The following is a 23,204-nucleotide window of genomic DNA, read 5'->3' as shown; positions in this document are numbered from 1 at the left end:
ATCTGTCTCCTCTTTCTGTCACTAATTATCACTACATACATATGTGAACTAGCCGGGGTTTATGAAATCACAGATTTTTGAGGAGATCCTAAAACAATAACTTTAATAGATTAATATAATTCCTAACTGCATTATAAATTTATCTTTATACTACAGATAAATGCGGTCTTTGCCTCTCACCAAAGCAACTTCTCTTTGTAACAGGCAGAAACTATTACAGAAAATCACAAGCAACTGAAATTCAGACCTTTAGACTTTAGTCCCAACTGATACATTTACAACACAACAACTCCTTGTAACTAAGACTCAGAGATCATTGCAGAAGAGTGAGTGAATAGATTGTAGGAGCCAGAGGACCAGGGACATTGTTGTGTCTTCTAGAATTGTTAGACGCTACTTTATGTATCACCAAGATGACTGCCTAAACATGATCTGAATGGAGATGACATCACTGCCTCAACCACAGATAAAGACCTACAGATAAAGAACTAAGGAATGCTTAGAGCAGAAGTGCTATTCTCCAGGGAGGGGAAGCAGTTGATTATGCAGTGCCAAAACATCAACCATCAACCCTGAACAAGTAACACTGTGAAGTCTGAACAGGTTGTGTTTATGTGTGTGTGTGTGTGTGTGTGTGTGTGTGTGTGTGTGTGTGTGTGTGTGTGGTGTGTGTGTGTGTGTGTATATATATATATATATATATACATATATATAATGAAAAATAAGGCCAAGAATTTAAAAAAGAGCAAGAAAGGATATATTAAAGAGAAGAAATGGAATAGGAAAATGATGTAATTATATTGAAATCTCTGCCTGCCATATTACCCAAATATTATCTTTTGAGAATGTTGTGAAAGATGGAGGACATTATTGCATTGTGAAGATTCATCTTCCTCAGCCAGTAGGCAGAAACTTCTGAAAATCAAGATAAATTCAACCATGAGGATGGCAGAAGACAGGAGCCTAGCATGGCTGTTCTCTGAGAGGCTCTACCAGCAGGTGACTGAGACAGATGCAGATACTTACAGTCAACCGTTAGACTGAAGTCAGGGACCCTATAGAAAAGTTAGGGGAAGGGTTGAAGGAGCTGAAGGGTATTGCAACTCACAGGAAGAACAAATGTGTAAACTAACCCAGACCCCTAGGAGCGCCCAGAGACTAAACCACCAAAGTGCATACGCTGGCCCATGGCCTCAGGCACATATGTAGCAGAGGACTGCCTTGTCTGACCTCAGTGGGAGAGTTTGTGCCTAATCCTGTAGATTGAGATAGGTGGGGAAGCACCCTCTCAGAGACAAAGGGGATGGGGATGGGGGATGGGGTGAAGAGTGTTTGGAAGGGTTACTGGGAAGAGGGGGACAACATTTGGAATGTAAACAAATAAAACAATTAGAAAAGAAAGAGGAGCAAAAAATATTAAACATGACTAGGGTTTAAGTAGTTAGCATACGCACATAATACTTTGTGTTTGCTTATTTTTGAAGGTAGTTACCTAATTGTTTTATCAATGAAACACTTGTATTTCAAAAGTAAAAATAATTTAGATAGTGCTTTGTATAAGTAATGTTTATAAAAACTGTTTCTCCTTGTGTTTTCTTCCAAGTCAGTGGAAATAATTTTAACACTATGTAAGTTGATAGTACTACTTTCTCTGAGAAACTTTCCAGAACACTGGACCCTTCCTTTTTTGGACTGAACTAAAACTTATATACAGGGATAAAAGGTGTCATGAGCCTCACTGGCCCCTCTCCATGGTTCTGCTTTGCAATCTGGAAAGAAAACTGGAAGGATCAAGTGTTCTAGGGTTGGGAGGTGAACCCTACCTGAGTGTGTGGTTTCTTGCCAAGCTTGGCTGACGTTCTTGTAGCATTTCAAAAATGTTTGGCTGTCGAAGAAATGCCACAATCTTGTCATTGTATGCTGAAACAGAAAAGAAAATGCAGAACAGTGGTTAAGGAAGATGACCATAAAATGCCTGCTTGTTAATAGGCAATAACGTAATCGTTTGAAGGATTTTTAAGAAAGCCAAGCTCCTGTATAAAAACAGGACACAATAGCATTATTATCTTAGAAGAGATAAGTAAAAGTGAATTGGATCTGAGCAGTCATCTGCATGGACAGGAGAGGGCTACTTCATCTATGTTTAGATGGATGATGAAGATAAGCACAATTCTCCTGTGAGGACATCTGTATTTATGGTTCTTTTCCAAAGTGATTATGACAAAAAGATCCTTTGTGAGTTCAAGGAAATCCTTTCCGGAGTGTTGGACCCTTGCTGCCATGGCTTTATGTTGACTTTGTAGTCACAGGGATAAAAATAACCATTACTTAGACTCTCACCTCATTCTGCTTAATACAAGTGCTTTGGAATTAAATAGTTGAGATTGGGATAATGACTGTGCAAGCTTTCCTCCTACACATGTGGAAAGAGAAGCGTAGACTAAAGACTCTGAAGAACAACCATCTTATTTAGCTGTTAATCAAGAATTCCCATTGGTGCAATGATGGCATTAATGTGATAGAGGGTCACCAATCCTTTTTAAAACTGATTTAGGACCAAGAGCTTCTCTTTCTATTGATGTCAGACAATGCCATCCTCTGCTACATAGGTGGCTGGAGTCATGAGTCCCTCCATGTGTACTCTTTGGATGGTGTTTTAGTCCCTGGGAGCTCTGGGGGGGTCTAGTTGCCCAGGATGCAGGAGGGGAATGCCAGGGTGTTGAGGTGGGAGTGGGTGGGTGGGAAGGGGAGCAGCCTCAAAGAAATAGGAAGAGGAGAGAAGAGGGACAATATTTGAAATGTAAATACATAAAATATCCTAGAAAAAAATAAGCACCTCAGTATAGTCAAAATAAATTCATCTTTTTGTGTAAAAAAACCCCAAAGTGCTGTCAAATTATAAAGTTATTTCTTCTACACACACACACACACACACACACACACACACACACACACACACACACACACCCTGATTTAGGATCTGCTCTGCAGGAGGGTTCCCAAGTCTACTCTAAACCTGATAAAGAACTATGGCTGGGGAGGTCATAGGCTTGGGAGAGAACCCATCGTTATTATGCTAATGAATAGGCAAAGTTTTAGACTGCCTTTTTAATATTTATCTTTATGCCCACAGAGGAGTGCGACTTTCAGTGCTCATCAGAGAAGCTTCTTCGTTCCTGCAGAGACTCACAACTGGTCAAAATGTGGAGAGTAGGTGATTGTGTAGTATGCAGCCCTAAACGCGACCACTGTAGCACACCCCCTCCTCTCAAGGCTCACAATACCCAACAAGAAGTAGGGCAGAAAGATTCTTAGGGTCAGGTTGGTGAGGACTGGGGCAAAACAATGTCTTCTGGATATGACCATAAAATCAAGCCAGTCAACATCCCAGCATGTATGTGGAGGGGCATCTGATGCCCCACTCCTAACTGAAGAGTTATTAGCACTTGACGGTTGATAGTAGAGGAAGAGTAATTTTTTTCTGTAGTGTGTCTTTTGGTAGATTACAAAGTCACCAGTAGATGGTCCTATTCCCATGTGTATATGGGCAGCACTAATGGGGCATGGTGGCTTAAAAATAGAGGAAGGGTTAGGAGTAGTTTGAAGGGAGAGTAGTAGGTAAATAACGATTAAAACACATTGTATACAGGTATAAAATTCTTAAAGATGGAATAAAATCACCATATTAAAAACCACCACCTTCATGTAGCTGGGTGTAGAGGCAGAGGCTTATAATCTGAAGTCTACTCAGAAATCTAAGGCAGCTAGATCTTGATTTGGTGCCTGTCTATGCTAGAGAGAATGTTTAAGTCTAGCCATAGCAACTTAGTGTGACCATGTCACAAAACATAAAAATATGGAAATATAGATTACAGGTAGATAACAATAGTAAACAAATAAACCAACAAACAATGTAAAACCTTGCATACAGCACAAGAAAATGAATCAATTGTTTCACTTAAACATTGTTTTTTTTCTTTCTGAGTTTAATTGATTATTGAATAGAAGAGAATGAGCACAAGGATCTAGAAGAAAGGACTAATAGAGATGGGAAGGAAGAGAGAAAAGTTGTGATGTGTCATGTAAGAGGAGAGGCCAGGCATGGTGGTGCCTGCCCTTAATCCCAGAGTAGAGAATAGGATGAATCTTATTTGTTTTCAGACAGCTGAATCTACATAAAATGTGTGAGAAAAGAAAGAATATGTAGGACTGCTGAAGGTTTCACAGGAAAGACAGCACTGCTTTAAATATTGGGCTGCTAGAGGCTCAATGACTTAGAGTACATACCCAGTGGCAAGGACTCGTGTTGATGTTGGCTCCGAATAGCAGCTATTAGGCTGTGTCCTGGTCTGGCCAGCAAAGATGCTCCTCTGTTTCTAGAGACTTCTGAGGCCTAATTTAAATAAAAGTGTAGGATTGAAAAATCTGCCACCAATTACAGATTTTCCTTGTAAACCATTTTCTTTTCTGCATGAAAGTTAAAATATCTTGGTTTCACCTAGATTCAGAAAAACAAAGTTAAAAATCTTTAAAGTGACAAAAACCAAGCGAATTTTAAAAATTGAATATGTGGAATGTTGGGTGTGTTATCTTGTGAAAGTGACTGGGCCAAATGTCAGGAATACTAATCAATGCACTGATCAGAAACACTAGAGAAATAAATTCTACATAAGCATTAGTAGAAATACAGATTTACGTTTTTCTTTTCAGACAGTTGGCATTGAACTTCAACAGTGATGTGGGATGCACCTGCTCTTTAGGTCGTGTTGACCATCCTCAAATAGCCCTCTTGGTTTAGCATCTATTATTCCAATCGCTGCTCTGGTTTCTTTCCAAATTGTATCTTCATTATTACAATTTTTTTACCAAATAAAATTATTATACTCAATTTATACATATAAAATCTAGGGTTTCAAAAATATAAATGTATCCAATGTTTTCAACTGTGGGAGAGAAAAACCGTGATTCTGACTAATATTTGACTGTAAAGCGTTTATTTATATCAAACCCCATTACCAGATTACACTGTTTACATTAGAAATTTTGGCCAAATCTCCTGTGATAAATATCTTCGTTTAGTTTAACATTCATATTTATGACAATTAATTGAAACATAGGTCAATTTTGGAAATTAATCAAGCTCCTAAGATCTAAAACATAGTAGTAAGTTTTCTACCATGAGTCCAGATATATTTTTATCTCTTAAGACTTTAGAGCCCAGCATTGTGGTACATGGTTGTAATCTTAGATGTCTGGAAATAGAAGCAGGGGATAGTTTGAGGCTAGCCTACTTCTCAACTAGTTCAGATTACTTGGGTGACACTCTGTCTCACAACCAAAGTAAATCAACAAAACAACCAACCGACCAACCAAGCAACCGACTGACCAACTGACCAACCAACGAAATAAATGAACAGAGAAATCACAACAGTGTGTAGAGTTTCCACTTTGGAATATTTATCAAGTGTATCAGCTGTAAAGTAAAACTTGAAAAGTATGATAAGTAAGCCTTAATACATTTAACAATTTTGAAAAGAACCCAGTTACAGTACTTAAAATGGGACTAAATTCTAGTCACAAAGGACCTGCCCCTCATAGAAAAACTAAGTCATGCTTTCATACTGTGTAGTGACATAAACAATATCCGTACTATACAAAAGTGTGCTGCCAGTCAGTATCTGACCACAGTACTCGGTTCCTCTTCTAGTTAGGCTGTGAATCTATCATTTTTCCTTCTGGTTCTTCCCATTGCCTGTAGCTATTTGAGAGACAAGAATTAGACCATATACCACATTGGTGGGCTTTCTACTTAGCTCTCAACTCTGCTCAGCGGTAGTTAGAAACCAGCCTTCAGGACTGGAGCTGCAGCAGCACACTTTAGCCTCAAGCGAGCGGACACAACTCAGCACTGAATGAAGTTTGTTGAGTAGATTACCCAGTATTAGTCTCCATATTTTCTTCACCAGTTAATAAACATGTAAAAACTTTTCTGAAACTGAAATGATACGGGTTTTTCCTTGGAGGGAATTATTCCAGTTCACATTAATGTGTGTTTTATATATAGAAATGAGAGAATTCTTGATGATCACTTATGTGCGGATTAATTGATGAATTATAGACAAAAAACCATAGAAATAAATACATCTGAAATTTCAGCTTCAGAAGACTGGGGACCTGACTTTAGGAGATCCCTTTTGTCTCATTCCCAAGGAAGTTATTGCAACTTGGTGGGTTATGTTGAAATGCATACGGCTTTTAAACAGAAAGGGCTTCCTTCTATTCCTAGTTCCATGGAGAATCAGAGAAAAATGGTGCTTCTGAGCTCACATGCTTACTGGGAAAATTAACCCAGACTGAAAAGTTTAAGAAGCCAAATGAATTTCAGCTGCCCCAAAGGCAGATGAGTGAGGATGCTTTGGGCCAAATATGAGAAAGCTAGAGCTAAAAACACTTGGGCCTTGTAGGCTCAAAATGCCAAGTGTTGATACTGGATGGCGAGAGACTCGAGCATAAAGGATGGAGTGGTTGAATGGAGACATTCCTGGGCAGTCAGGGAACCCGAAGGACCAGTATTGGATACAGGGTCTAGTTTAGAAAGGTAATGAATACGATCCCTCAGAAAGTCAGAAGACTTTCATTGCTCAGCAGAAAGTAGTCTTAAGTGGGAAAAGAAGATAAAACCAGGGAAAAGACTATAGGATAGGGACAAAGTATTCACAGGGCCTGGATCTTTTTTTCCGTTTCATTTCTCTGTCAATTATTAGTCCATGGTTGTATTATTGAAGTTCTCTCCAGGGTCTTATGAAAAGAATTTTTTTTATTAATCATTCCATTAGTTTACATCTCAAATGATATTCGCCCTCCCAGTTACCCTTCCACAACTTCCTACCCCACATCTGCCCTCTTCCCTCTGCCCTTTGCCTCTATAAGGGTGCCTCCATCCACCCACCTGCCACCCCACCACTCCAGCATTCCCCTACACCGAGGCATTAAACCTACCTGGGACCAAGGGCCTTCTCTCCCATTGCTGTCAGACAAGGCTATCCTCCACTACCTATGTATCTGGAGCCATGGATTCTTCCCTGTACACTCCTTGGTTGGTGGTCTAGTCCCTGGGAGAACTGGGTGGTCAGGCCAGCCAACATTGTTCTTCCTATGGGGTTGCACTCCTCATCCACTCCTTCTGCCAGCTCCCACACTGGGGTCCCCAAGCTCAGTCTGATGGTTGACTCCAAGCATCCCCAACTGAATTGGTCAGTTTCTGGCAGAACCTCCCAAGGAACAGCCAGACCAGGTTCCTTTCAGCAAGGGCCTCTTGGCAATAACAACAGTGTTGGGGTTTGGTGTCTGAAGACAGGATGGATCCCGAAGTGGGGCAGTCCCTGGATGGCCCTTCCTTCAGTCTCTGCTCCATTTTTTTGTCCCTGCCTTTCCTTTGGACAGGTTCATTTCTGGGTTAAAAACTTTAAGATGGGTGGATGCCTCATCCCTCAACTGGGGGACATGGCTATCTACTGGAGGTGGTCTCTACAGGTTTTATCTCCCCTTTGCTGTTCGCATTTCTGCTAAAGTCATCCCCATTGAGTCCTGGGAGCCTCTGGCTTCCCTGATATCTGGGACCCTCCAGGGGTTACCCCCAGTTCCTCATTCCCCACTGCTACATATTTTTATTTGATTTCCTGACCCCCTGTACCTCTCTGCAACCCTCCAGTACCTGATACTGCCCCCTTATTTGCCCCCCCTTTTCTCTCTTTGAGGTTCCCCTTCCCTCCACCTCCTGAGATCACTTTGTTCCTCCCTCAATACAGGACCAAAGGATCCACATCATGATCTTCCTTCTAAGCTCCATTTGGTCTGTGGGTTGTATCATGGGAATTGTGAGCTCTTGGGCTAATATCTATAATATCTACTTATCAGTGAGTGCATACTGTGTGTGTGTGTGTGTGTGTGTGTGTGTGTGTTTTACCTCATTCACGATGATATTTTCTAGTTCCATCCATTTATCTGAGAATTTCATGAAGTCATTGTTTTAAATGACTGAGTAGTATTCCATTGTGGAAATGTACCACATTTTCTATATCTATTTTTCTGCTGAGGGATATCTGAGCTGTTTCCAGTTTCTGGTTATTATAAAGAAGGCTGCTTATAAACAAGGTGGAGGATATGCCCTTATTATATGTTGGAACATCTTTTGGGTATATGTCCATTAGTGGTCTAGGTGGGTCTTCAGGTAGAACTATTTCCAATTTTCTTAGGAACTGCTAGATTGATTTTCAAAGTGGTTTTATCAGCTTGCAGCCCCACCAGCAATGGAAGAGTGTGCCTCTTTCTCCATATCCTCTACAGCATCTGCTGTCATCTGAGTTTTTGGTCTTAACCATTTTGAGGTGGGATCTCTGGGTGGTTTTTGATTTGCATTTCCCTGATGACTAAGGAAGCTGAACTTTCCTTTAAGTGCTTCTCAGCCATTTGATATTCTTCAGTTGAAAATTCTCTGTTTAGCTCTGTACCCCATTTTTTATTGGATATTTTTTATTTACATTTTGAATATTATCTCCTTTCCCCCACCCAACCATCCACCCTTTCCCACCTCCCCGCACTGATATTACCCTATACTGGGAAGTTCAGGCTTGGCAGGACCAAGGGCTTCTCCTGTTACTGGAACCCAACAAGGCCATCCTCTGCTACATATGCAGCTGGAGCCATGGGTCTGTCCATGTGTGCTCTTTGGATGGTGGTTTACTCCCTGGGAGTTCTGGTATTGTTGTTCTAATGGGGTTGCTTCTTAAATTTTTTCTCTAACTCCTCCAAGGGGGAGTCCCCCATTCTCAGTTCAATGGTTGGCTGCTAGCATTCGCCTCTGTATTTGTCATGCTCTGGCACAGCCTCTCAGTAGGCAGCTATATCAGGCTCCTGTCAGCATGCACTTCTTGGCATCAGCAACATTGTCTGGATTTGGTGGCTGTATGTATATGGATTGAATCTTCAGGTGGGGCAGTCTCTGGATGGCCTTTCCTTCAGTCTCTCCTCCAAACTTTGTCTCCATATCCCCCCCCCCCATGATTATTTTTGTTCCTTCTTCTAAGAAGGACTGAAGCATCCATCCTTTGGTCATCCTTCTTCTTGAGCTTCATGAGGTATATGGATTGTACCTTGGGTAATCTGAGGTTTCGGGCATCCCCTTATTAGTGAGTGCATACCATGTGTGTGTGTGTGTGGTTTTTTTTTTTTATGATTGGGTTACTTCACTCAGGATGATATTTTCTAGTTACATCCATTTGCCTATGAATTTCATAAAGTCATTGTTTTTGATAGCTGAGTAGTACTCCATTGTGTAGATGTACCATGTTTTCTGTATCCATTCCTCTGTTGAAGGGCATCTGGGTTCTTTCCAGTTTCTGGCTATTATAAATAAGGCTTCTATGAACACAGTGGAGCATGTGTCTTTGTTGTATGTTGGAGCACCTTTTGGGTATATGCCCAGGAGAGGTATAGCTGGGTCCTCAGGTAGTGCAATGTCCAATTTTCTGAGGAACCTCCAGACTGATTTCCCAAGTTGTACCAGTTTGCAATCCCACCAACAATGGAGGAGTGTTCCTTTTTCTCCACATCCTTGCCAGCATCTGTTGTCACCTGAGTTTTTGATCTGAGCCATTTTGACTGGTATTAAGGGGTCGTTTTGAATTGAATTTTCCTGAACACTAAGGATGTTAAACATTTCTTTAGGTGCTTCTCAGCCATTCAATATTCCTCTGCTGAGAATTCTTTGTTTAATTTGTACCCCATTTTTAATAGGGTTATTTGACTCTCTGGAATCTACTTTGTTGAGTTCTTTGTATATACTGGATATTAGCCTTCTAAAAGATATATGATTGGTAAAGATCTTTTCCCAATCTGTTGGTTGTCATTTTGTCCTAATAACAGTGTCCTTTGCCTTACAGAAGCTTGACAATTTTATGAGGTCCCATTTGTCGATTCTTGATCTTAGAGCATAAGCCATTGGTGTTATGTTCAGGAAATTTTCCCCAGTGCCCATGTGTTCGAGATGCTTCCCCACTTTTTCTTCTATTAGTTTGAGTGTATCTGTTTTGATGAGGAGGTCCTTGATGCACTTGCACTTAAGTTTTGTACATGTGGATAAGAATGGATCGACTTGCATTCTTCTACATGCTGACCTCCATTTGCTGAAAATGCTATCATTTTTTCCACTGGATGGTTTTAGTTCCTTTGTCAAAGATCAAGTGACCATAAGTGTGTGGGTTAATTTCTGGGTCTTCAATTCTATTCCACTGATCTACATGCCTGTCTCTGTACCAATACCTTACAGTTTTTATCACTATTGTTCTCTATACAGCTTGAGGTTAGGGATGGTGATTCCCCCAGAAGCTCTTTTATTGTTGAGGATAGTTTTCCCTCTCCTGGGTTTTTTATTATTCCAGATGAATTTGCAAATTGAACCTTTTAACTCTATGAATAATTGAGTTGGAATTTTGATGGAGATTGATTAAATCTGTAGATTACTTTTGGCAAAATGGCCATTTTTTACTATATTAATCCTGCCAATCCATGAGCACTTTCCAAGTTCTGACATCTTCAATTTCTTCAGAAACTTGAGGTTCTTGTCATAAATACACTTGCTTGGTTGACTACTGGGAAGGGCATCATTTCCTTAATTTTTCTCAGCCTGTTTATCCTTTGAGTAGGGAAAAGCTACTGATTTGTTTGAGTTAATTTTATACCCAACCACTTTGTTGAAGTTGTTTATCAGGCTTAGGAGTTCTCTGATGGAATTTTTTGGGCCACTTAAGTATACTATCATATCGTCTCCAAATAGTGATATTTTGACTTCTACCTCTTCAATTTGTATTCTTGACCTCCTGTTGTTGTTGTCTCATTGCTCTGATTAGGACTTTTGAGTACTATACTGAATAGATAGGGAGAGAGTGGGCAGCCTTGTCTAGTCCCTGATTTTAGTGGGATTGCTTCTAGTTTCTCTACATTTAGTTTGATGTTAGCTACTGGTTTATTGTATATTGCTTTTGCTATGTTTAGGTATAGGCCTTGAATTCCTGATCTTTCCAAGACTTTTAATATGAAGGGGTGTTGAATTTTTTCAAATGCTTTCTCAGTATAAAATGATATGATCATGTGTTTTTTTCCTTTGAGTTTGTTTATATAGTGGATTATGTTGATGGATTTCCATGTATTTAACCATCTCTGCATCCCTGGGATAAAGTCTACTTGGTCATGATGGATGATTGTTTTCATTTGTTCTTGGATTCAGTTTGTGAGAATTTTATTGATTATTTTTACATCAATATTAATAAGGGAAATTGGTCTGAAGTTCTCTTTCTTTGTTGGGTCTTTGTGTGGTTTAGGTATAAGAGTAATTGTTCCTTCATAGAAGGAATTGATTAGTGTTTCTTTTGTTTCTATTTTGTGGAATACAAAAGTATACTATTGGTATTAGGTCTTCTATGAAGGTCTGGGTAGAATTCTACACTAAACCCATCTGGTCCTAGCCTCTTTTTTTTTTTTTTTTTTTGGTTGGGAGACTTTCAATGACTGCTTTTATTCTTTTAGGAGTAATGGGACTGTTTAGATGGTTTATCTAATCCTGATTTAACTTTGGTACCTAGTATCTGACTAGAAATTTGTCCATTTCATCCAGTTTTTCCAGTTTTGCTGAGTATTGGCTTTTGTAGTAGGATCTGATGATTTTTTGCATTTCCCCAGATTCTGTTCTTATGTCTCCCATTTTATCACTGATTTTGTTAATTTGGATACACTCTCTGTGCCCTCTGTTTAGTCTCGCTAAGGGTTTATATATCTTGTTTATTTTCTCAAAGAACCAGTTCCTGGTTTTGTTGATTCTTTGTATAGTTCTTTTTGTTTCTACTTGGTTGATTTTGGCCCTGAGTTTGATTATTTCCTGCAGTCTACTCCTCTTGGGTGTATTTGCTTCTTTTTGTTCTAGAGCTTTTAGGTGTGCTGTCAAGCTACTAATGTATGCTGTCTCCAGTTTCCTTTTGAAAAAGGCACTCTGAGGTATGAGCTTTAGTCTCAGCACTGCTTTATTGTGTCCTATAAGTTTGGGTATGTTGTGCCTTCATTTTCACTAAATTCTATAAAGTTTTTGATTCCTTTCTTTATTCCTTTCTTGACCAAGTTATCATTGAATAGAATGTTGTTCAACTTCCATATGTATGTGTGCTTTCTGTCATTTTTGTTTTTATTGAAGACCAAGCCTTAGTCTATGGTGATCTGATAGGATGCATAAGATTATGTCAATCTTCTTGTATCTGTTGAGACCTGTTTTGTGGCTGATTATATGGTCCGTTTTGGAGAAGGTACCATGAGGTGCTGAGAAAAAGGCATATTCTTTTGTTTTAGAATATGATGTTAGAAAACATTTGGTTCATAACTTCTGTTAGTTTCTCTATGTCTCTGTCTAGTTGCTGTTTCCATGATCTGTCCATTGATGAGAGTGGGATGTTGAAATCCCACTATTATTGTGTGAGGCGCAATGTGTGCTTTGACCTTTAGTAAGGTTTCTGTCATGAATGTAGGTCCTCTTGCATTTGGAGCATAGATATTCAGGATTGAGAGTTAATCTTGGTGGATTTTTCCTTTGGTGAATATGAAGTGCCTTCCTTATCTTTTTTGATAACTTTTGGTTGAAAGTCAAGTTTATTTGATATTAGAATGGCCACTCCAGCTTGTTTCTTGAGACCATTTGCTTGGAAAATTGTTTTCCAGTCTTTTATTCTAAGGTAATGTCTCTCCTTGTCACTGAGGTTTGTTTCCTGTATGCAGTAAAATGCTGGGTCTTCTTTAAGTCTATGTCTTTTTATCAGAGAATTGATGTCAAGAGGTATTAAGGAATAGATTGTTGTTTCCTGTTATTTTTGCTGTTAGAGGTAGAATTTTATTTGGGTAGCTCTCTTCTTTTGGGTATGTTGCAAGAAGATTACTTTCTTGCTTTTTCTAGGGTGTAGTTTCCCTTTTTATGTTGGAGTTTTCCATCTATTATCCATTGTTGGCCTGGATTTGTAGAAAGCTATTTTGTCAATTTGGTTTTGTCATGGAATATCTTGGTTTTTCCATCTATGTTAATTTAGAGTTTTGCTGAATATAGTAGTTTGGGCTAGCATTTGGGTTTTCTTAGGGTCTGTATGACATCTATCCAGGATCTTCTAGCTTTCCTAGTCTCAGGTGAGAAGTCTGGTGTAATTCTGATAGGTCTGACCTTTTTCCCTTACTGCTTTTATTCTTTATTTGTTTTGTGTATTTGGTGGTTTTTTACTATTATGTGATGGAAGGAATTTCTTTTCTGGTCCAATCTATTTGGAGTTCTGTGGGCTTTTTGTATGTTTATGGGAGTCTCTTTCTTTAGGTTAGGGAAGCTTTCTTCTATAATTTTGTTGAAATTTACTGGCCCTTTATGTCGGGAGTCTTAGCTCTGTTCTATTATCCTTAGGTTTGATCTTCTCATTGTACTCTGGATTAGGTTTTACATTATCTTTGACGGTTGTGTCAATGTTTTCTATGGTATCTTCTGTCCTTGAGATTCTCTCTTCTCTCTCTTGTATTCTCTTGGTGATGCTTGCATCTATGACTCCTGATCTCTTTTCTAGTTTTTTTTTTTTATCTCCAGGGTTGTCTCTTTTTGTAATTTCTTTATTATTTCTATTTCCATTTTTTTTTATCCTGGATGGTTTTGTTGAATTTCTTCACCTGTTTGGTTGTGTTTTCTTGTAATTCTTTAATGGATTTTTGTGTTTCCTCTTTAAGGGCTTCTACTTGTTTTTCTGCATTGTCCTTTATTTCTTTAAGGGAGTTATTTATGCCCTTCTTAAAGACTATCATCATCATGAGATGTGATTTTAAATCCACATTTTGCTTTTATGGTGCGTTGGAATATCCAGTATTTGCTTTGGTAGGGGGTACTGGGCTCTGATGATGCCAAGTAGTCTTGGTTTCTGTTGCTTATGTTCCTGCACTTGCCTCTTGCCATCTGCTTGTCTCTGGTGTTCACTGGTCTTGCTGTCTCTGACAGTGTCTTGACCCTCTTGTAAGACTGTGTATAAGCTCTCCTGAAGACTGACTTTCTCCCAAGGGGATCTGCATATAGATAGCTGTGGCTTTCAGCTCTGTGTGCAGGCAGAGACTGGAAGGTTCCTGTCCCTTACCACTCCTAGATTCCTATGCTCAGAGGGCTCCAGGAGGCTTCCTCTTGGGTCAGGAATGTAAACAGAAATGGTGGATCGCTTCTCGGCCTTTTGGCTAAGATCAAGCGTAGAAAACGTGGTCTCCCCTGAGCTCTCAGGATTGTCTGTGCTTCTGAGAGTCCAGCTCTCTCCCCATGGGATTTGGGTAAAGAGCTGTACCCCATTTTTTAAATAAAGTTATTTCATTCTCTGGAGTCTAACTTCTTGAGTTCTATATTTTGGATATTAGCCCTCTATCAAATGTAAGGTTGATAAAGATCTTTTCCCAATCTGTTGGTTGCTGTTTTGTCCTAATGACAATGTCCTCTGTCTTACAAAAGTTTTTCAATTGTATGAAGTCCCATTTGTCAATTTTTGATCTTAGAGCATGAACCACTGGTGTTCTGTTCAGTAAATTTCCTCCTGTGCTCATGTGTTCAATGCTCTTCCCCACTTTCTCTTCTATTAGATTCAACATATCTGGTTTTATGTGGAGGTCCTTGATCCACTTGGACTTGAACTTTGTACAAGGAGTAAGAATGGATCAATTTGCATTCTTCTACATGCTGACCTCCAGTTGAGCCAGAGCCATTTGTTGAAGATGCTATCTTTTTTCTACTGGATGGTTTTAGTTCCTTTGTCAAAGATCAAGTGACCAAATGTGTGTGGGTTCATTTCTGGGTCTTCAATTCTAATCCATTGATCTACCTGCCTATTTCTGTACCAATACCATGTGGGTTTTTTTAATCAGTATTGCTCTGTAATACAGCTTGCCATCAGGGATGATGATTTTTCCCAGATCTTCTTTTATTATTGAGAATAGTTTTTGGTATCCTATTTTTTTTGTTACTCTAAATGAATTTGAGAATCACTCTTTTTAACTCTATGAAGAATTAAATTGGAATTTTGATGGGGATTATGGAGAATCCCCATTTTAAAGAAAGCTTTCAAGTCAGTCATACACTGAATGTCACCAATTTTGTCATTTTACTAGCATCTGCAGGCTACAGATTGGCAGTAGGATACTTTTGATATCCTGTTTGTATAGAGGTCTCTTGATATTTTGTTTTGAATTTCCTTTAAAGCAGATAGATTTTTAGTAATGGTGGCTTCAACAAAGGAAAGAACAAAAAGAAGACAGCCTGAGACATATTAAGGCAGCTAAATGGGCACCCCACAATAATCACTCGTTCTTCCACTGCAAAGATATCAACATGCCTTCACTCTCACAGGACAGACAACTCTAGGTCATGAAAACTAAGAAATTAAGAAAAAAAATTACGGCCCCAGAGAAGAGCAGAGACTTGGACAGAATGATTCGCGGCAGAGAGAGAACATACCTCACCAGCACTGTAACTCCTGAGCCTCTGGAGGTGCTGTCGGTGGGTTAGATGATTGGGAAGGCGGCCATTCTGAAGAGGGATTCGGGGATCAATGAAAGTAGTAGCCCGACTGTTGTGGTCCACAAAGAAAGACTGTAGATGGATAGTAAGACAACACACAGTTAGAGGTGGAGCTGATAGTCTATGACTCTTACAGGCTCATTTTCTTCGTTTCATTTCCTATGGCTCTGATCAAGTACTTGAACAAAAGAAATTTGAGGGAGAGAGAGTCTGTCCTGGCCAATAGTTAGAGGATACCTTGATCATGCTGGGAATGTCAAGGCAGTAGGAGCTTGTAGCAGCTGCACCCACAATCAGGTACCAGAAAGCAAATGGATGCACTCTGCTCCTCAGTTCCCTTTCTCCATCCATATAGTCCAGGATCCTGGCCAGAGAATAGCGTCACATCAGGGTATGGGTCTTCCCACCTCATTTAATGTAACTGAGAAAATCCTGCAAATGTGTTCAAAGACCATTTCTCAGATGCTTCTAGTCTTTGTCATGATGACAACACTGGCCACCATAGTTATCATACTTATTTTTGGCCATTTATCTTCCATACAATTTAAAATGTACCTGACAGTCATCGAATAGATGAGTATAAACACATGGGCATTCAAGAATACTTGAAAGAAGAGAATAACCAAGTTCCCCCAAAATCACAGTGTAGAGCGATAACTACAAAAATAGTTTTTGAGGTTTTCCCATAATCTTTTCTTTTTCTCATGGCCATATAAAAATATCTATGGGTTCTCTACACATAAAAAGATATTCTTTTGTTAGAAGAAAATTTCACATTTTGTGATTATTTCTGCAAGTCATTAAAAAATACTAACAAAAATTTAATGAACAGGTGTGGTGAATTTTGATGCCACTTACAGAAATTATCACTGGGTTGGGAGGAGGAAGTAGGACCAGATAAGAATATTCACATTTGGGCTAATACAAGGATCAAGGTAAATACAGCCAAGGAATATGTGACTTCCCTTTTTTCTTGCTAATCTCCAGACAAAGTGACTCTGGTGACTTTGTTTATTGCTTTGTTTGATTATTACCCAGTATGATCTCTTTGTTCTTTGTCTTACTTGATTTTTACTTTGTCTTTGATCTGAGAACTGACCCTATTCTTTGAATGTACCTAGATTAATATAAAGGCAGACTGGGAAAAAAATAAGTCTGTTTCAGTCTTAGCACTGGCTGGAGTCATGTTATAGTGTTGCCTAATTGTCCTTTTCTTTTCAATCCTCATTCCTTCTCTTGAGACCCTGTTGACTGACTGAGCTGGCTTGGTCAGATGGTGCTCAACATTGGAGCTCAACTAAGTGAGATACAGTGAAGGACACCTCGGGAAGGGAAGCTCGAGCAAAGGCAGCAAAGGCAAAGGGTAATAAAGATTTGGGCCGCCCAGGAGCAGCAGGACCCCTGCGCCTGAGACACCGCCGGAACCTGAAGGAAACAGACCGGATAAACAGTTCTCTGCACCCACATCCCGTGGGAGGGAGAGCTAAACCTTCAGAGAGGCAGACACGCCTGGGAAACCAGAAGAGACTGCACTCTGTGCACATCCAGACGCCAGAGGAAAACACCAAACGTCATCTGGAACCCTGGTGCACGGAGGCTCCCGGAAAGAGCGGCGCAGATCTTCCCGGTTGCTGCCGCCGCGGAGAGGACTTAGGCAGTACCCCACGAGCAAACTTGAGCCTTGGAACCACAGGTAGGACCAACTTTTCCCCTGCAAGAAACCTGCCTGGTGAACTCAAGACACAGGCCCACAGGAACAGCTGAAGACCTGTAGAGAGGAAAAACTACACGCCCGAAAGCAGAACACTCTGTCCCCATAACTGGCTGAAAGAAAACAGGAAAACAGGTCTACAGCACTCCTGACACACAGGCTTATAGGACAGTCTAGCCACGGTCAGAAATAGCAGAACAAAGTAACACTAGAGATAATCTGATGGCGAGAAGCAAGCGCAGGAACCCAAGCAACAGAAACCAAGACTACATGGCATCATCAGAGCCCAATTCTCCCACCAAAATAAACATGGAATATCCAAACACACCAGAAAAGCAAGATCTAGTTTCAAAATCGTATTTGATCATGATGCTGGAGGACTTCAAGAAAGATGTGGAGAACTCCCTTAGAGAACAAGTAGAAGCCTACAGAGAGGAATCGCAAAAATGCCTGAAAGAATTCCAGGAAAACATAAATAAACAAGTAGAAACCCATAGAGAGGAGACACAAAAATCCCTGAAAGAATTCCAGGAAAACACAATCAAACAGTTGAAGGAATTAAAAATGGAAATAGAAGCAATCAAGAAAGAACACATGGAAACAACCCTGGACATAGAAAATCAAAAGAAAAGACAAGGAGCTATAGATACAAGTTTCACCAACAGAATACAAGAGATGGAAGAGAGAATCTCGGGAGCAGAAGATTCCATAGAAATCATTGACTCAACTGTCAAAGATAATGTAAAGCAGAAAAAGCTACTGGTCCAAAACATACAGGAAATCCAGGACTCAATGAGAAGATCAAACCTAAGGATAATAGGTATAGAAGAGAGTGAAGACTCCCAGCTCAAAGGACCAGTAAATATCTTCAACAAAATCATAGAAGAAAACTTCCCTAACCTAAAAAAAGAGATACCCATAGGCATACAAGAAGCCTACAGAACTCCAAATAGATTGGACCAGAAAAGAAACACCTCCCGTCACATAATAGTCAAAACACCAAACACACAAAATAAAGAAAGAATATTAAAAGCAGTAAGGGAAAAAGGTCAAGTAACATATAAAGGCAGACCTATCAGAATCACACCAGACTTTTTGCCAGAAACTATGAAGGCCAGAAGATCCTGGACTGATGTCATACAGACCCTAAGAGAACACAAATGCCAGCCCAGGTTACTGTATCCTGCAAAACTCTCAATTAACATAGATGGAGAAACCAAGATATTCCATGACAAAACCAAATTTACACAATATCTTTCTACAAATCCAGCACTACAAAGGATAATAAATGGTAAAGCCCAACATAAGGAGGCAAGCTATACCCTAGAAGAAGCAAGAAACTAATCATCTTGGCAACAAAACAAAGAGAAGAAAAGCACACAAACATAACCTCACATCCAAATATGAATATAACAGGAAGCAATAATCACTATTCCTTAATATCTCTCAACATCAATGGCCTCAACTCCCCAATAAAAAGACATAGATTAACAAACTGGATATGCAATGAGGACCCTGCATTCTGCTGCCTACAGGAAACACACCTCAGAGACAAAGACAGACACTACCTCAGAGTGAAAGGCTGGAAAACAACTTTCCAAGCAAATGGTCAGAAGAAGCAAGCTGGAGTAGCCATTCTAATATCAAATAAAATCAATTTTCAACTAAAAGTCATCAAAAAAGATAAGGAAGGACACTTCATATTCATCAAAGGAAAAATCCACCAAGATGAACTCTCAATCCTCATCTTCGGTTGGTTTATATACAAGTGTGCAATTTCTAGGCTTGAAAGTAAAATGATGCTATCTGGTGCTGGATAGAGGAGCCTTATTTTTTATTATGGCAGCTTGCTATTTTTGTAACATGGTGATGTGGTCGAACACAATAAAGTACAGTAGTAACTGATCTCCCCTTCTTCCTGGATGAGTGAGGAGATGATTAAATGTTGATGTCAGCATCCTTGAGCATATTCAGATGAGCTTCTGCTTCTGTTGAAAAGGATGCTGTGTTTGATTGTGGTCCGAAGCTTTGAAGCACTACTTGGCATCTCCTTCCTTGGAGGTCTCACTGTTTAAACATAACAGATTTGATAGCTTGTTGGTAAGGTGAGGTCCAGCTTGTCTCCACTAGGTCATCTTCATGTGAATCCGGTGGTTATACGGTTTTGTTCTAGGGATATTTCATTTTTTTAATAACGGTTTTAGCTGACATTCATGGAGAGAATGAATCCTTAGAACTGTGCCACTAGTGAAAGGAAATCCTGTCTAGAGTATGTTTCTTTACAAAGCTGTGTCACACCATCCTTTGGGCCCTCTGCTGGAAAAGTAGAATCAAGTCTCAAATAATGCCTTTTAAATTGTATCCTCTAGTATTATAGATGTAGGACAGTACTGTATCATACCTCTGTGGATGTAAAATAGCTTGTACCTGCTTTATGACACGTAGTAGTGACCGTGCTTTATCAGAGCTGTTTTTAATGATGTTGCTCAGAATGTTTTCTTTCCAGATGATGATTGAGAAGCTAATTAAAAAAAAATGGTGCCAGGTACCACAAGAGTAACAGAACTGTGCTGTTTTCTCGGGTTTTGTTTTTTTACTTTTTTTTTTTTAATGGAGTGTGCTCGATGTCTCTACAGTTTTGTTCAGATGACTGCAGAACCTGGAAAAGCTGTTGCTGCTGTTGATGCATAACACACTGCTATTATTGGTCTTTTTATATAAATATAAATATATATATACAGATATATAATTTGAATTTTTTGAAACTTTAGCTGTGCTGTCAACTTTGGAAAAAAGTATCCCCGTTTACTGTGTTGAGTTGGCAGCCATATTGGTCTAGAAATGTTGAACTTAAGTTTTTTCCATTTGTACAGGGGTAACACACTGTATTAAATATGTAAGGTCTTATCCACGTGGGTTTGATTACAAAAACTAATAAAGTATTCTCTAACTTTAAAAAAAAAAGATTTGGGCCAGCGGAGAATAAGCCTTGTAAAAAGGGACAAGGTAATGGTAGAATATTTTTTGTGTATGTGTTTAGAGTTATGCTAAAATCTAGAGGAGCAAAGGTAATTCACATAGATGATTTTAGTCTTTGGACCTTGATTAGAGATAGTTTAACCCTGGAAATGAGAGAGAGCATCGGTTTCAGAAAAACAGTTCTCTCCCCTGTCCAGGATGGTTTGACGAAAGAGAAGGAAATGAACATAAGCTGTTTCAGAGTTCTCCTAGGGACAGGAGGAGGTTGGGAAACATCCTGCCTCCTTTCTGGCTCTTACTGGAAGAATGCTTAATTCTGGTTCTGGGTCCCCGAGGTAGGGTATCTGGGTCCCTTTGGTGGCACATCTAGTTCTCTTCCCTCTCTTGTCTATTGTTTACCCTTGGCGCGCCAATCTGTCCATGTCTGTCAGTTTGTGTCTGTGTTTTCATTTCCTTACTTGATTGTTGCTCTGTGTTTCATGTTCGAAAGAAAAAATGGTTAAAACTTTATCTGCTGGTCATTCACCCCTTAATTTAGTTTTAACTCATTTCAGAAAAAGGCAATCTCAATTTGCACAACTGATAAGTTGCCCTGCGCCTGTAGCTGGGAGTCAAGCACAGTCGGGCCCACAGCTTATCAGTTCTGTGGTAAGGGAGTTGATGATTGTTTCTCCTAGAAAAATCTCTGTGACTGTATGTATTGGGCTCAGCAGGTGACAAGGTGCTCCTCCTGAAATTACAGTTAGAAAAAGTAAGAAAAATTTGTCTAGTCTAAAAGTATAACATGTGTGGCCACTCATTTCATGTTTGTTTCTGACTACTCTTAAATGTATAAATATACTCTGCATATCTTGGTTATAGATCATTGGCTTATAAATTATTGGGTATATGATTAAAAATTCGTAACATTGGTAACAGAAAGTTGGCTTAAAACTGGTAACTCAGTTGGGATCATTCTAGGCAACAACACATGGTGTGAGCCACCTAAGGAAACAAGTCTATAGTTACCCCAAAATTGGGATAATATTTTATGTAATTTTTGTCCTAGAAACCAGACTTATAAAAGATAAGATTTAAAATAATGAGGTGTTAAAAGCTGCACCATCATGCATTCATATATAAGAACTGGCAGCCAAACTTTGTAATGTGAAAGTAACGAACTTGGTGTTGATTTTAGAGAGAATGGATTGTTTGCACGCTTAAGAATTGGTTTTGCTTTCCAAAATTATGATTGTACTCTAATATTGCAAAAAGAAACTTTAAAAATATAGTTAAACTGCCAATGTTCCATTAGCTGCAGTTTGCAATTCAATCATAAGCTCAAGATTTTAACTCACCCATATTTGTAATTAAGAAAAAAATCAGGCAAGGACATTATTGCAAGATTTATGAAAGGTTAATGAAACTAGGAACTTATGGGAGCATTACAACCTGGCTTACCTAGTCCAGCAGCCATTCTAAAAATATGCATAAAATTTTTATATATTTAAAAGATTTTTTAGTACTATTCCTTTGCATCTTCATGATTGTAAAAGGTTCGCATTTAGCATATCTGCTTGTAATTTTAAAGAACACATTGGAAACTTTTGCCACAGGGAATGGCTAATAGCCCTTCATTATATAAACTATTTGTTGCTGTTTCAATACAAGAGGTTAGGACTTTCAATCCTTTAGTGTATAATATTTATTATATGGATAGTATTTTATTAGCTGACCCTGCTGAAGGAGTTTTACCACAAGGTTTTGTTCCTTTACAATGAGCTTTAAAATTTTGGGGAGTAGTTGTTGTTCCAGAAAAGATTCAAAGACAATAGTCTTTTCAATATTTGGGACATCAGTTATACCTAAACAAATTGTGGCACAGAAAATTCAAATAAGAAAAGATAGTTTATTTACTTCAAATTATTTTTAAAAGCTTCTAGGAGATGTTAATTGGCTAAGACCTCACCCTAAGCTCACCACAGGAGAACTTAAGCCTCTGTTTGATATTCTCAAGGGAGATGCAAATCCTAATTCCCCTCAACAATTATCTGATGAGGGAGGGACAAATAGCTTTGCCTAAAGTAGAGGATGCTACTATTCAACACAGATACATTATATAGACCATGATTAGTTGTCTGTTTGCACTCACAGCAGCCCTTTAGCAAAAGGACCCATTAATGTGGACTCATCTTTTTTCATCTCCAAAGAAAGTTTTAACACCCTGTTCTGAAGCTGCTGCTGTGTTAATACATAATTACAGGTTAGAATCACAAAAGTATTTTGGGAAAGATCCTGATGAAATAATTATCCCTTATTCCAAACAGCAATTAAATTGGTTATTGCAGAATACTGATACTTGGCCTATTGTATGTGCAAAATTATCAGGCAAAATTGATAATCATTATCCAAAAGACAAGTTGTTACCATTTGCCTCTATACATGCTTTTGTATTTACTGTAAATTTGTACACACAACCAATAGAGAAAGCACCAGCTGTATTTACAGCTGGCTCATCTAATAGGAAAGGAGCATCTGTAATTGGGCCACATATTTATTCTCCTGACTTTCTCCCTGTTTCAGCACAGATAATTGAATTGCTTGCTGTAGCCACTGTTTTTGAAATGTTGAAAAAAAATTAAGTTTTTGATTTGCAATTGCTTGAAACTTTTCTTAAGATACTGCTAATTCTCAAATTTTGCAATCATTTATGCAAATACAACTTAATTTAAGAGGATGTACTGTTCCCTACTTTGTAGGACATATAAGAGCTGACCAGACCCCTTAGTAAGGGCAGTGCCACAGGACATTTGCATTCCAGGCAGACGATAGGCCTTACACAGGAGCAATTAGCCAAAGAATCTCATTTTTTTATATCATCAAAATAGTAAGAGCTTGAGACAACAATTTAATATTTCTAGA

At 39.0% G+C, this 23,204-nt stretch overlaps 1 protein-coding gene across 8 annotated transcripts in view; it reads right to left on the bottom strand.

Moving 5' to 3' along the window:
- Hecw1 (HECT, C2 and WW domain containing E3 ubiquitin protein ligase 1) overlaps positions 1–23,204 on the bottom strand; it is a 413,125-nt gene that overhangs the window by 106,343 nt on the left and 283,578 nt on the right. For all 8 annotated transcript variants that reach the window (XM_017600485.3, XM_017600489.3, XM_017600487.3 and 5 more), the window contains 3 exons: positions 15,551–15,685; positions 4,288–4,393; positions 1,824–1,920 (listed from right to left, as the gene is read on the bottom strand). In XM_017600485.3, the coding sequence (XP_017455974.1) occupies positions 1,824–1,920; positions 4,288–4,393; positions 15,551–15,685 (338 nt within the window). The remainder of the gene's footprint in view (positions 1–1,823; positions 1,921–4,287; positions 4,394–15,550; positions 15,686–23,204) is intronic.

This window comes from Rattus norvegicus, chromosome 17, assembly GCF_036323735.1.
Source record: "Rattus norvegicus strain BN/NHsdMcwi chromosome 17, GRCr8, whole genome shotgun sequence".
Taxonomy (NCBI): Eukaryota; Metazoa; Chordata; class Mammalia; order Rodentia; family Muridae; genus Rattus; species Rattus norvegicus.
This window is presented reverse-complemented; position numbering and strand designations above follow the sequence as displayed.